The 15,179-nt window shown below is 37.0% G+C and overlaps 2 protein-coding genes across 3 annotated transcripts in view; both read right to left on the bottom strand.

Moving 5' to 3' along the window:
- Positions 1 to 15,179, bottom strand: part of LOC131431979 (tubby-related protein 4-like) — a 54,360-nt gene that overhangs the window by 13,142 nt on the left and 26,039 nt on the right. The gene's annotated exons all lie outside the window — the stretch shown is intronic.
- On the bottom strand, positions 5,652 to 6,498 carry LOC131431993 (uncharacterized). The gene is made up of 2 exons (XM_058598006.1): positions 6,314 to 6,498; positions 5,652 to 6,227 (listed from the first exon to the last, which is right to left on the bottom strand). The coding sequence occupies exons 1-2, from the start codon at positions 6,479 to 6,481 to the stop codon at positions 5,718 to 5,720; spliced, it is 678 nt and encodes a 225-aa protein (XP_058453989.1). The 5' UTR covers positions 6,482 to 6,498; the 3' UTR covers positions 5,652 to 5,717.

The raw sequence follows: 15,179 nt of genomic DNA on the forward strand, positions 1-15,179 counted from the left end.
GTACAAGTGCGAAATTTGTGGCAAAGGGTACAGTTCAAACTCCAAAATTTTGGCTCACATGATGTCACACACTGGGGAGCGTCCACACATATCTGTAGTAGAAGCTTCAACAGACTAAAAGCACTGTGATATCACAGTGTGGTGCACACAACTGAGCAGCATTTCAAGTGTGATATCTGCGGAAAAACATTTTCCCTCATGGCACAGTTCAAGTGACATTTCAAATCTACTTTGCATGTGAGAATTTTTCGACGGGTTAAGTAATATATAAATACAAATAATAAAAAAAAACTTCCATAACTCAGACTTTAATATAAAAACGAATCCTTACACAACTGTTTCGTTAGCAAATGGATCATTCTCAGTTTTCACGTCAAAAGAATTCTTCCAGCAGTTCCAAATGACTAGTCGATTCACTGGTCTAGTTCTGAAACAGTTGTAATTTACAACAAAAAGAGGATTTCTTACTCCAGACATTCATTTTGATTTTTCGCTTTGAAATATCCGATCCGCAGTTTGTTTTGTTTATATTTCTCATGACTTCAATATGCAGTAACCAAGGTTATGGTAACTGTTATTCAAAGTCAATAATTTATCAACTTGTGTTGCCAGTTTCTACATTTTTTCAAGCGATTACGTTTTGACATTACCAGTTACTGAGGGGTAGTTAAATTTACGATACAGTTTTGATATACGAGTGGCAGGTCGTGTCGTCGGTAGGAAGGAACGTCGAAGCTTCACATACTTTACGGGAAGACGACTGCTCATTTTTTTTTCGCAAAATCTTTCGAGCACTGTAGCATTTGGAAAGTTATTTGGTTTTTGTATTTCGTTCCAACAAAAAATCGTTTTGGGAATTGGGTCGCAGGTTCTACCATTTTTCACATATTACGATTTTATTTCTCAAACATGATTCATCCCTTAGACTTAATTTCTTTTTTAGGATTTTAGGAGTGAGGTTCAAACAAGAATTTATTCATAACAAAGCGCAGTTCATGGAATATTATAAAACTCCTCCTAGCAGACTACATTCCACCAGATTGGACAAGTGATAATAACATGTGAAATAAGAATCGCGAATCGCTTCCCAGATCAGTATGTTTTATTGTGTTATTTTTATTTAGTAAATTTGTCCTAGATCTAACTGCTGCTCGAATCAAAAATTGACTATATTTCACAACTTTTCTGACTAACAACAAACCTTATTTACTGATTTTCAACAGCTGGTTCCAATCCATGGGAATCTATTCCAAATATAATCTAGCTTATGCTGAACTTGCGTGTTGTGATACCCAGATTACCGTCGATTGTGCCCATTTTCCATTGATCCGATTATCGAGATTATTCAAAATGTGATTTGGATCAAGTTCAACATGTTTCACTTAGAAACTTACCTCCCGCCAATCAGTGGCTTCGATTGGATTTATTAAATTACCATTAAGCGAGGGGGGGTCTCGAGGGGGAAGCTGTGCTGTGATGAAAAGTTTTTAATTAATTTTCGCTAGAGGAAAAATGACGACGCCGGCATGCAGATAGTCATGCAAGCCAACCAGAAGAATATGCGGTAATGGTCGGGTCTGCCATCAACACCCAGTCGTTTGTGCAATCAACATGAAAATTAAATAATGCCTCGATCCTTTGACTGACTGGTTCTGTGTGCGTTTGGCCTGGGATGACGCCGACAGCGCCCGGGAAGTACCAGGCGCTACCGTGGATGGTCAGGTGAACGAACATGGAAAGCCAATTAGCACTTATTGCTTTCTGATGGCTGACTTTGTTGCTGATCCGAGCGCTGGGTGCTTTTGCAATATTGAGTGAAATAAAGCACGGCTTTCATCAGCGCGGTCGGAAGCAAGGTCGTTTACTACAAAGTGGTAGATTGAATATCCGGGAACTAAATTCGCAATAAGAGTATCCGTTTAGTCACCTCTGCCTTATAATTCAATAGAAGCTAGAAAAAATTGCGATTGAGGTGGGAGAGTCCAAGTAACCGCAAAGTCGTATTTATGCTTTATAGATGCATATACAGTCGATATAAGGCAATTGTGTCTTCTACCTTCCTTATATACCCATGTGAAGTTAATATATGATAGAATTAGGTGGTTACTTGGGTTTGGCGGAACCCCAAGACTTCACCAAATGATTAAAAGTTTTGTAGTTAACCCAATGCCAAGGGAGGGGCTCAGGAAATTTCACTCATTGACGGATAGCAAAGAAATAGAATTTTGTAAAAAAATCTAGTTAATGTCCAACTGGTATGAGCATGCAGGAACGTACTTCGCATACAGTTGGAATCCTGCCACGACGCGAAGTGCAAGGCCATTGCAACGTACGTCCGACATTGGAAATTGATGTGATGACGCTGTAGCTCGGACTGGTGCAAAATAGTCTAGGCTGTCTGTCTGTCTGTCTGTCTGCATGTCGGAACGGAAGATTAGAATTGAAATGAAAAACCATTACATTTCAGATTGTGAAAAAGATATTTCAAAACTGAAATCGAAGTCGATATGATGGATGTCTGTAATTCTACCGTACAGTGCGGTTTATTATACAAACGTGACCAGTTCGCCGCCGTTAGATAAAATCGGTCTCAAGGCACGTCCACTTCCGAACCGCAATAACCACAAAGCCAGGTTGGAAAGTTCTTCTCAAAATGTAACATTTTACGGTTGCTACTTATCTTTCCCGCTATGATCATCATCCTCATCATCATCATCATCATCGTTCACCTCAGAGATCCAGCCTGCTTAAAATTCAGCAAGCCGTTTTTACCTTTTCGCCGAGGTCACAGAGCTGTCGATTCCTGATGCGATAGTGAAATGACAACCCAACGGCCGTGGAGGGGGCTACGCGTGTCACCCATTTCGGCACAAGATTACATTTTCGATGCCCGTGCCCGAACCCAGTAGGCTTGGGTGGGTCGTAAAAATCGTATAATTTGTGCTTTTCTCCTACAGAAAAGAGTCGACAGTCGGATCTGAAGTAACCGAGCTGATGTGACTGGTTTGGATGATTGTTTTCTCTAGGTTGTTGTATTGTATTGTATTATTTATTTACTTATTTTTCCCTTAGGATTGAGGCTTTAGGTCATCCATCAGAATACATCATTTCCATAGAGGTTTAACGACAACTTTTAGGTTTTTTATCGTCACAGCAACCCGTTTTTTTTAAATTTTCAGTAAAGCAACTTGGTCCAACAAAATAAGACAAAAATAAGGCGAAGCTCATGTAAACAGTTCTACTGAACTATCAAGAATGGAATCGGAATTCATTTGTACCGTCACGATAAGAAGAAACCTCGCCATATTATTTTGTATTGATTCTAAACGCTCGTTGAAAGTGTTTTACGCTAAAATTTGATCAATAAATCGGTTTTGTAAAATTTGCAAACAATGTTGTTTGTTAATTTCTGTAGGTATTGATTTGTATACTTACTACTCGGAAAAGAAAACTGGTGCAAAATAGTTGCCCAAAAATTGCCCCGAAACTGCATTTTTTTTGTGCGATGCGAATCAATGAAACTCAGTACACCCGTTTTCAATGCTCGACTGTACGACCTACCCGGTGAACGACCGCAACTAGGTTAAAACCGGGTATAAATAAACGATATAAAAAAAACTGTACGAAAATTGCCCAAATCTAACAAAACACTTAACGAATGTTTTCAATGACAAGTGACATAACTGGTTGCTAATATTGGTTTGTTTCTGATTTAAGGTAGTCCTCCAAAAGTGTGCGATGGCGATCCCAGAAAACCGACATTGTGATCCTTCCGTCCCGTTGAGATGCCCTTCGAGGCACTCGTGCCGCTTTGAAACACTCGTGCTGACCTCAGTCTATTGTCGGTTAATCATTCTGATCTCTGGTGAACAATAATTGATTCAGCCAAACATGTATTCGAAGTGCGCTTGTGTTCGTCTTTCTAGCCTGAAATAAGTATGTACGGGATCCAGCGGCAGGATATCTCTCTCATCTGCAAAATCTTGCTTAACTAAGGCATGCTCGCACACTTTCTCTTTCCGGTCGTCCAGTACAATTCTATGTATTATTATCAATGTCATGTTTCCCCGGTTTCATCCTCCATTTTATGTAGTTTTGACTCTCCATTTTATGTGGTTTTAAATACCACGTAACTCTCAAAACCTCTATCTCACGGTGTAATCTACAGAATCATAATATTTCTCGAATTTCGTTCTTGTTTTTAATTTTGTGAGGGGCAGAGCCCCTCACCCCTTCCCCGAGTAGCGCTTGTAACGCTTCGTAACGCCTATCGCGCTTGTAACGCTTCGTAACGCCTATTCGTAACACCTATAACTTAAAAAAGTAACACACGTAACGCTTCGTAACGCCTAAACATACAAAAAGTAACGCATGTAACGCTTTGTAACGCCTATGATTCACAAAAAAGTAGCTTCTTTAACTTACAAAAAATAACGCATGTAACGCTTCGTAACGCCTATAAACTACAAAAAAGTAACGTATGTAACGCTTCGTAACGCCTATGATTCACAAAAAAGTAACGCATGTAACACTTCGTAACGCTTATATTATAAAAAAACAGTAACGCATGTAACGCTTCATAACGCTTACCATTTACAAAAAAGTAACGCATGTAGCGCTTCGTAAGACCTATAAACTACAAAAAAGTAACGCATGTAACGCATCATAACGCCTATCTCTCACAAAAAAGTAACGCATGTAACGCTTCGTAACGCCTATAACTTCTTTAAAAGTAACGCATCGTAACTCGTTCACGGCAAGAATCTAACACTTATAGCGGATTATAACATTCATAATTTCCAAAAAAAAATACTCATATGATTTGTAACCCTTAATTTAAGAAAATTATCCTATGCAACACCTTCTAGCTTCTTTAACATAACGCAACGCTTCTCATCTCACAATAATAACGAATGAAACGCTTCATCAAATGGAATTTTTCCGTATTGAGGACGGATATAGCGTGGCGGGTAAGTCGATACCTTTCACGCAATGCGCTTGGGTTCGATTCCCAACCCCGCACATAGGGTCAGAAAATTTTTCTAGCCCGAAGAGGCGAATGAACTTAAGGTTAAAACCTCTAAAATTAAAACAAAGAATATCCATAGTACCTCTACTCAGACGTTGACTCAGATAGGTCTCAAAAAACTCCGTAACGTATATAGCTTCAAAAACTAAGCTACTATTTTATGTATTATTATTATTGGCATTTCTTTTACCCCAGTTTCATCTTCCATTGAGAATGTTGCCACAAAAGTTTTGAAAATTTATGAAATTATGCGCCACCTTGCTGGCCAAAACGGCTCCTTCCATTTTTAAGCTTCCAAAACTTTTCTAAACAATATTTTTATCACTAAAACTATCTTTTCGTATGATCTTCTGCTATGCTAGTTTGGCATTTGTCGGCATGCTGCAAAATATGAATTCTACAATTCGCACTGATTCACTAACAAATATGTAAAAATTTCTCTCCTCTAGAACTTTGACAGAAGTAAACAAATTTTGCGCCCGACCCACACGCCTACTGCGATTCCGAATATTTACCTCGAATGGCGTTTTTCAGTAAAAGTAAATGTTGTTCGAGCTAACAGATTCAAATGATGGGATGAATAAAATCTGAGAATTTTTATTAATAACAATACAGGGAGGGGTTACTGATTCAATGTTATATTTCGTTCCATGTTAGTAAATCATCCTTGCGTGCTTTCCCGGTAAATTTATTCATCGGTTGCTGGTCCTGAGTACGGTATTCCGGTCAGAATAATTTTTGGACTAAATGGCAGTAAGTAGGGAAAACGAATACTGGATGTTGAATGAAGATTCTCCGAGGTGGGAGGTTCATCAACAATCAGCACCGAATTCAAGATTTCTATCGATTGTAAATCCTCGAATTCCGGCTGCGGCTGCTCGTTAGTGGAAGATTCACCAAAGAACGGCATCGATTCCTGGGATTTTATCAGTTGGTGTTTATCTTCGAATTGCGGTTGCCAAGCGGAAGAGAAAGAGTCATCATAATCCGGCATCGGTTTCGGTATCGGTAGAAAATCCTCGATTTCCGGTTGCAATTCGGTAGTGGAAGATTCATCAGAAAACGTCTCCGATTCTGGATATTCCTCGATTCCCGACTGCAATTCGTTCGATGCATAGTCGTTATAATAAAAGTGTTTTGAAAAACAGCAAATACAGTCTCCGTTACAGCAGATGCGTTTTGTTTCTCCTTGAGCCATCTAAAATATATTCGTTTGAACCAAAACATATAGTCAATGAAAAAAATCAAACGAAAGACTTGCAATCGTTAGAAATATACTATTACCGGTACTACCGAATCACAGGAGGTACGAATCATGTACGGTTCTGGTCCGAACACATAATCGCAATTCCTCCTGAATATACTAAGTACCCACTGGCAACCTTTCTCCAATGGAAGCCCATAGCTCAACTGCACTCCCACAGTAATTAGCGTGAACAAAATCAACTTCATTCTGACATGCCTAGCTTTGGAGCACTGTCCCTTATATATTCCTCCAGGGAGAGAAATAAAATCAGCGAAACAGTTTATCTTACTTACAGAACTTTTCTTCATAATCATATCTGCAAGTTTGTAGGAAGCGAACATGACATCTCATTTAAAATATTAAAGACCGGCACGGCTTCGCTCGTATCCATGGTTTCACTTTTTATTACAACCGCGCGATGGAGCTTTAAAGTTGCATACTGAATTTTGAGTGGAACTTAACGATAATAGTGATAACGGGTGACAATAAGGCAAGTTCTATTAAACTACTACGTCCAGAAATAGTTTAATTTGGAAACCCGGCGGTTTCAGTTATAGCTGCCAAAGTTAGAATAACGTAATAGACAACACTATTTATCGATATTACACAACAAACATTAGCAAGTAATCGATTCTTCTTCAATTAATATGCTAAGGTGTAATTCCATATAATTTTTAAAATCTGCATGAATCACATTTTGGTTACAAACGCACCCAGAATTGGCATACTTCGATGCGATAGTGTTGCCAGTTGAAGTTTTTTTTTCTACCAATCATCTAAGACAAGACCTGACAACTGGCTTCTTATTCTTCATTCCGAATCATCCTTCTCGTCATTTTCGCCCTGTGGAATAAATACCAACGTATGGGCTACAGTGTAGCCATATTTACAAATTTTTCATAGCTTTATGCTAAGAAAAAACTATTTATTAAATTTAAATTTTTAGACTCGGTTTGGTGAATGCATTTTATCATTATATATTAATGCTTAAAAACAATTATTTGAGCTTTGATGACATAATACGAAATATCTCATGTTGAACGCAAAATCGAATCCATTGTTGACGTATTACCGGATCTTTTTAAAACCGGAAAAAGTCAAGTTTGGATAGAAATGCTTAGTGTTACCACAGTGTGGAACACAACAGTTCATTCTTCTCGTAAAACTAAACACACTTTCGAGTTTACACTAATTTAACAAATCTTTTTTGATTACACTTTAATTCACTAAAAAGAAAAACGGCTTGATGCTGATTTTAATTACACAGTGGTGCCACTAAAAACATGTATTACAAATGAGATTGGAAAAAAGTGAAACAATCTCTGAAAATTTTCATTTTCATTAATGAGCTAAAATGATACATTTTAATAAACTTGTTTTGTGATTTTGTTTATACTTGGCACCATCGCTCGCGTACCCTGCAAAAGTTTTTTATTGCCACAATGTGCGGGTAGCAACATCAAAATCAGCCAATCAGAACTGGTCCATCCGGAAAACGGGTGGTGAGACCTTTTTTTTTTTTTGCTCACTAAATTTGATTTTGAACTGCTATTGGAGTACGGAAAACGATCACAGATTTTCACAGACAGGTTTTGGGTTCGATCACAGATTTTTGAAAAAATGACCTGGCATCTCTGGCCCCCTGTTGAAAGGTCTTGTCTTAGCCAAGAAGAATTAGTAGAATGGTTCTGTAATCGTATCGATCAGTAGACGAAAGAAAGAAAACTGTTAAGATATTGATTGTTTGGGTAGATTTACTATAGCTATACCTAGTTATCTACCAGAAAACAAATAAATTGCAAACACTCGATTTTCAACGACAAGGTTTTTCGCATGCAACTACATAGGTGTCGTTTATGCAATGGAAAACAGTTGGTACGAAGAATCGTGGTGCACGCAGGAGCAAAGAAAAATAACGGAAAGTTCTGTTTTCATTCCTGAAGTGCACTTTTTCATTCTTGAAGTCCTGTCGTTTGCATATTGTTTAGCTAAGGCTTATGCAAGATGTTTTTGAAACCAGAAAGGTCAAAGAGTGTGCTATTATTCTAAAACCATTGTAGCATCCAAAAAACGTACGCAAAATGTTGGAATTTTGAATGACAACGACGCTTGACCTTGTTTTATTCGGTTCCTTTTACATCAGCAGCCCTCGCACGCTAAGTAATAGAGAGTTTACCATGCAAAAATACCTACCGAAAAGATTGGAAATGTGCTCAGCCAAATGATGATCGAAAAGGTAGCACAGATACATTTTAGCACGTCCATCAATAGAAGAAGTAACGAGTAATAAATTCAAATTGTGTGTCGGCACGGAACGGAAAATTGATGATTTATCTTTCGTTGACCTGATTTACCAGTAATGGTATAATTTATTGCATTTACTTGGCTATGTTGCCATCGATTAACTTAGCGAAATAGAATGACGTTCGGAAAAGGTACAGCTGAGTAAATTCACGTTTAAATTACGTACGATTACGGTTATTCGCGGTAATAACATTGCAATCGTTTAACCGAAGAATTTTCCAATAGTAGGCGATGCAACACGCATCGATGAATCCTGTCAAATTTGAACAAAGTCATGGTAAGCAATCAGGTGAGGCTATGGAGCTAAACAGAAATTTATTAGGTAGCGCTCAAGCATAAATCAAATAAACATAGATTTCTCACTGTACGGTGACACTAACAGCACCTCTAGTGACAAACGGGTGTACTTTTTTCCATTAGCTACTGTGGTTGTGTTAAATGCGCAGGCAACTTTTTGCATGCATTTTAGGAGCATTTGCGCACCCATTCTCTACCAGACGGTGCTTTTGGTGTCACGGGTTGCTCAACTACATTACTATTACACTGGGAAATCTATGTTTATTTGATTTATGGCTAAAGTTAGTACAGAGAAATGGGCAGTAGACTGTTTGCGTGTATTTTAATCTCATTGACCTATTTAATAACTTCTGGAAATGGGGCAATGATATAGAAAAAGACGATATTCTTAATTTATTGTAGGATTTTTTTAATTTAAATTCTTGTAGGACTAAAAATGAGTCCATTGGAAAACATTTCTCTATATCAAATATATCGAAAATCAAATAAACTTCAAAATGGCCAACTATGAATTAGTTTAGGGGGATCGGTGCTAGATCGGACACAATTTGAAATTTGAAAAAAAAAACAGTCTTTACAATTAGGGTTTTATCAGACCCTGTCAGCTTGGAGCGAAATCAATCTTCAGTTCAGCAACGCCATCGCGCGGCATCACATTCAACCTATCATGTCAATTGTATGGATGCGTAGTGCTGCTATCTTGGCGCGCACGAATTTGACATTTATCTCCCTTACTTCTATGTACGAGATTCGATGCGGACTCGCCTGAGGGCGACATGCTCGCAAACAAGGATGTTGTCAATGATTTGTTCGGGAAATGTAAGAGCTGGATATCTTGTTAATATGATGTCTTTGGTTTTATCCAAGTTATCTATACCGTTGTGTAGCTTTCACCTTCAGCTACAATTCCCGATTTGTGATTTGGAAAAATATGCATTAATTTTCGATTAGTGGCAATGAAGTGAACATCCCAAAAACAAAAAATTCCAGAAACGGCAGGGCAAGAAAAGAAAGAACAGTTGGCTGCCACATTTTAAGATACCTTAAAGAACACAAAGGAAATGAAACCATGTTCGAATTGTATCACACTGCTCGTTGAAAATATAGGTACTGTCTCGAAACTAGACGTCCTGCTGCACCGAAAAATTTATGCTGAAACTGATTTTGGAGCCTTTATTAAAGAGTGTTTATATTAAATCTAGTTTCAATAAGCGATATAAAATAGAATAGAAATAGAGATGTCGATATTTAGGTATGTTTCTAGAATCCGCTAAAAATTTCAAACCGAGAACAATGTGTCCCGTTTGGCCCCTTATTTTTGTTCGGTTTAGCCCCGAACAGACAATCAATTTTCGAGAGGCAGTAATAATTTAATAAATGACTAACCAGACTGTCGTTGTGATCCGCAGAATCTAAATATACACAAAACATCAGAAAATCAGAATACAAAGTAAATCCATGGATCGAAATAATTTCTGGCTGACTGGTTTAGCCCCGTGTTCGGCGTAGCCCCGCTCTCCCTTACTTTGGATTTTTTTTTCCATTTAATTATTTCAAAATTAGAATAATCAAAAGATATAAATCTTTTCTTATTTTTTTAGTTCATTACCTGTCGGTTTTGTTTTGATCTTAAATGTTCAATGTTGAATTTAGAATCTCAAATCATGCGTTCTGAGGTTTGAATCTTGAATCTTGCGCCTGGGATCTTGAATCTAGAATTTTGAATCTTGAATATTTAATCTTGAGCCCTGAATCTTGAATCTCAAATTTCGATATTTGCATTTTATATTTTGAATGTTGAGTTTAGTACCATGAATATTTAGCCTTGAATCATGAATCTTGAGTATCAAGACTTGAAAATCGAAATGCTTGTGCACTGATGAATCGAAGACGAGGCGTAAAGAAAAACCTAATGATTTCTTCTCGTATAATTCATGTTTTCATAAATATTACTTTTATTTGAATCTTCAATAAGAACAAAAAAATTTGTTTGAGTATTAGCCTTCCAATTTATAAACAGTTTTGAATCGAGAAATTCTACCTTTTTTACGTTTTCGTTCTACATGAAGATTTAAAATCTTAAATATACATCATCACCGGAACCGAAAGTCGACTACTAACAAAAGTAAATAGCAGTCCATGAAACCGTAGAACCTTTCATTTGAGTAAAAATTTGTGAAAATCTACTCAGCCGTCTCCGAGAAAATGAAGAGCTCAGTTTTTTAGGTTTTGATCACTGTTTCCGGGACTTCCAATACCGGGAACTGGGAACCTAGCACCCCAAACAACCTACAAATTGGAACAATTTTGGGTCAAATTTAGAAGAATTTTTCCTTATTTTGGTGTTGTCACTCGAAATGACGGGTTGCAATTACATAAACACTTAACCTTATAATTCCGGAACCGGAAGTCGGATCCGGACAAAATTCTAAACTCTCTTATGAGAATATAATACTTTTAATTTAAACCTAAGTTTGTGAAAATCGGTTCAGCCTTGTTGGAGAAATTGGAGTGATTCCCGGGTTGGAATCCACGAGGCATACCCAAAAACAGAGTATTTGGTCATAAACTAATCAAATCTGTTCATTTAAAGAATCATACTACTAGTTGAAAGTATTTGGCTCGATTTTTCAGTATCATGTATAAAAAACACTTATAAGACATTGCATTTTAACCTAAACTTGTGAACAAATTTTAAGGCGGTCTTTGAGAAAATCGAGAGTACTTTTTTGCATATTTCACCACATTACTCCAGAACCGGTAATCGGATGCGGATAACATTCAATAGCAGGTTATGCAGTAGCTCAATTAGTCAAAACGTATAGGAAAAATATGAACACTTTACTCAAATTGGGAAAAAATTCCAAGACTTGAAATCGACCAAAATTAATTCAAGCCTACTTGAAAACCTCAAATTTTGAACTTCTCTACTTAAGCAGCGTAACAATTCGTCCCCAGCGCATAGAACTATTTAATGGTCTGATCTTATTATCATAAATATTAAAGCTTTCTGCTCAAAATTCAATAGCCCATTTTACCGTCCATTGAACGACAGCAATAAAATCAAGGCCAATGTCAGATACTGCGCGTTTTGCAGTACTTTTATTGAGATGACATTGTTAGCTCCATATATAAAGGTACGGTGTTCCAGAGTTTGGTACGGCACAATGAAGTTCGTTTTCTGAAGCATTTCTGTTTGTGCTGGAAGCGTAGCTTAGTCACAAAGTGAATTGTGATCTTAGCGATATACATTAATATCACGAACATAACATAACCTCACCAAATGAGTAAATTTAACGTCTTTTGAAAGGTTTTTCATCGCGAGATCATTTGTGACATAATCTTTTGAAACATAATAGAAGCAGCAAATTTTTTAATGTTATGTCATGTTCGTGTAAAACCTAATTATTCACAGTTCGTTTGACCGATCACAAGAACCTTATTTCAGTACTGTGCCTTATTGCGAAAACTCTCCTAAATGTCCGAATTCTGAACCAGTGAACTGATTAAGATTGTGAAACGACTAATTGACAATGTACACACGTTGAAATTCTAATTGGAAGTACCTAGAAACTTTCGCAAACACAGGTTTCAAGTGAAAATGTTGACAGCTAGCAAATATCTGACCGCGCTCGGTCGTCGCCTACTACGGTAGATGGTAGCATTAATTTTATACACGGAGCTAAAAAAAACGTAATTTGAGTTGACATCAAACTCACATCCCGTAGCAATCGCAATGTTTTTTATGCTTCTGCATTTCAGCTACTACAGACCGAAGCGCGACTCCCTTCCGACTATCTTCCGGTTCCGAACTAGACGAGAACTGTGAATGTCTGATATCTTTAGCACGAGAACCGAGAAATGCAATTTTAAAAATTTAACGTAAATCGATTTTTCCTCCATGCTAGACGAAACAGAAAAGAAGGATCGAGCGCGATAGTTTTCCGGTACCAGTCTAGAGTCAAAATTCAGACATACACAAAACACAACCACTTATGTCGGGCGGTTGGACAGGTCTCAAAACTGATTAAAAATCCATTCGCCAGTCCGGATACGATGGCCGCGGGCAGCAAGGAATAAAAAAAAACTAACATCCAACAGGACGACGTCGCGTCATCAACTGGTTCGTCGGACAAATATAAATCAGTCATCGTTCGAAGCCCGGAAGGCGTTTGCCAAGTGCCGTAATGGTAGCAAAATTTGCAAAACCAAATGCTTTCACCGACGACAGATGGCAGCAGTATTTGTTGATGACTGCTGGCAGCAAAATTGCTCTTTGATTGGATGAAAATTGTATCGTCCTGTTGCAGAAGATGGAAACGCGTCGTCAATGTTCTGATAATCTGACCCCAGACAATTTTAGTACAGACTCTTGTCACATTCTTCGATTCAAAAAGGATGTTTTTTTCGACAAAAAAAAATCACTTTTCCTATCGCAATTCGTGAAGAATGTGTGTAGTTGAAAATGTTGCTTGCGATGTGAAGACCCACAATTTTCGGTAGATAGTTTTACACAAATACTATTTGGGATATTTTATTTCCTTTCATCAACCTACTTTAATCTGGGTATTGAAAACTGTATATAGAATGTGACGATGACACCGATAAGCTTCCTTCTGAATTGAGAAATACACATTCACTAAAACACCCCCGAATAGCCTTTTGTTAATGCTAACGGTTTTATCGTTGCATCAATTCATCTTTCATGTATTATTTATTGTATATCGATTCGATTCGTACCGTTTTGATCTATCAATGGCAGTAACCTCCCCACCGATAACAGTGATAAACGTGAAACATAATATATTTGCCCGGAAGTGATTTTCCAGTGCTGCTCACTCCACGGTGGTTTTTCCTCGTCCGATAGCGAAAGAAAGTAAAACCGACCATTAGAACGCTCTCGTTGCCATCCTTTGATTTTGTGTATCAAAAGAATCCAAACGTCATCTTCAATTTCGACCGTAAATGGAATAAGCGTAAAGTTCGTTCCGCACGCCCACTCATTGTTTCGAAACTCTTGTAACATATTTCTGAGTTGGAAAATCATGACTCATGGCGTAACAGTCGTTTTTGTAGAGCAAATAATACATTTTCGAACCGAGTTGAAATTGAACTACCCACGATGCTGTCATAGGGTTACCAATTATATCGACCTGACATTTTTCTATTTTAGAGTTTCAAAGAAAATTCTAAAGCTATGTATGTATGCTTACACACTCACTCGTTTGCGTATATGTGTAAATATTTATACATATGAATGATTGCTTTTACTCCACCAATATTTATATGTATTAAGAAATACAAATATTTGCACACATGCGTACGTATATTAATACTTATATACATATATAAGTTACGTAAATAGAGGTTTGGGTGTATAGGACATCAGTCTCGTAAATGAAACGTCTCATGTTCGAGCACCACCAGGAAGGGTTCGAAGTTTGAGTTGTGTCCGAAGAAAGTATACTCGATTGGTTATTAAACATCAATGAAAACTATGTTCCTTTACTATTGTACACGAAACGAAAATAACACTGCGCTGTCATTTTTTAAGGATCTATACTTGATTGTGACCTTGAGAAGTTGCTCTACGAAACATTAAAAACAACTGCTCTAAAGATTACTGAAAGCTGTTCAAAGTATTGCTCTATAAAACTGCACAAAAAACCGTTCGAAAAAACTACCCGAAATACTAAAATTACTCCAAAACTGCTCAGAAAAATTCAAAAACTACTCTATGAGCTATTTTAAAAAATTATTCGAAAGAAACACTGCTCGAAGAAAAATAGCTAAAAAAACTGATCGGAAAATTACAAAAAAAAAAAACATTGCTTGCAATAACTGCATGAAAAACAGTTCGAAGAATTGCTCTGTAAAACTAATCAACAGAACTGTTCAAAAAAAAAACTCTAAAAGATACTTTAAAAAATTATTCGGAAGAAACACTGCTTGAAAAATTACTCAAAACAACTGCTAAAAAAGTGTTCAATGAGTAAATTTAAAAATTAATTCGAACAAATTGCTTATAAAATTGCTCGAAAAACCAATCGAAAATATACTAAAAATAACTGTTCAAAACACTACTCGAAGAAAAAAAAAATTTTAAAAAAATATTGCTTAAAATAACTGCATGAAAAACTGTTCGAAGAATTGTTCTATAAAACTACTCGACATAACTGTTAGAAAAAACTGCTCGAAAAACTAAAATTGCTCCGAAAAATGCTCGAAAAACTGTTCAAAAACTATTCCTAAGAGCTACTTCAAAAATTTATTCGAAAGAAACACTGCTTGAAAAATTACTCG

This window comes from Malaya genurostris, chromosome 1, assembly GCF_030247185.1.
Source record: "Malaya genurostris strain Urasoe2022 chromosome 1, Malgen_1.1, whole genome shotgun sequence".
NCBI classification, from domain to species: Eukaryota; Metazoa; Arthropoda; class Insecta; order Diptera; family Culicidae; genus Malaya; species Malaya genurostris.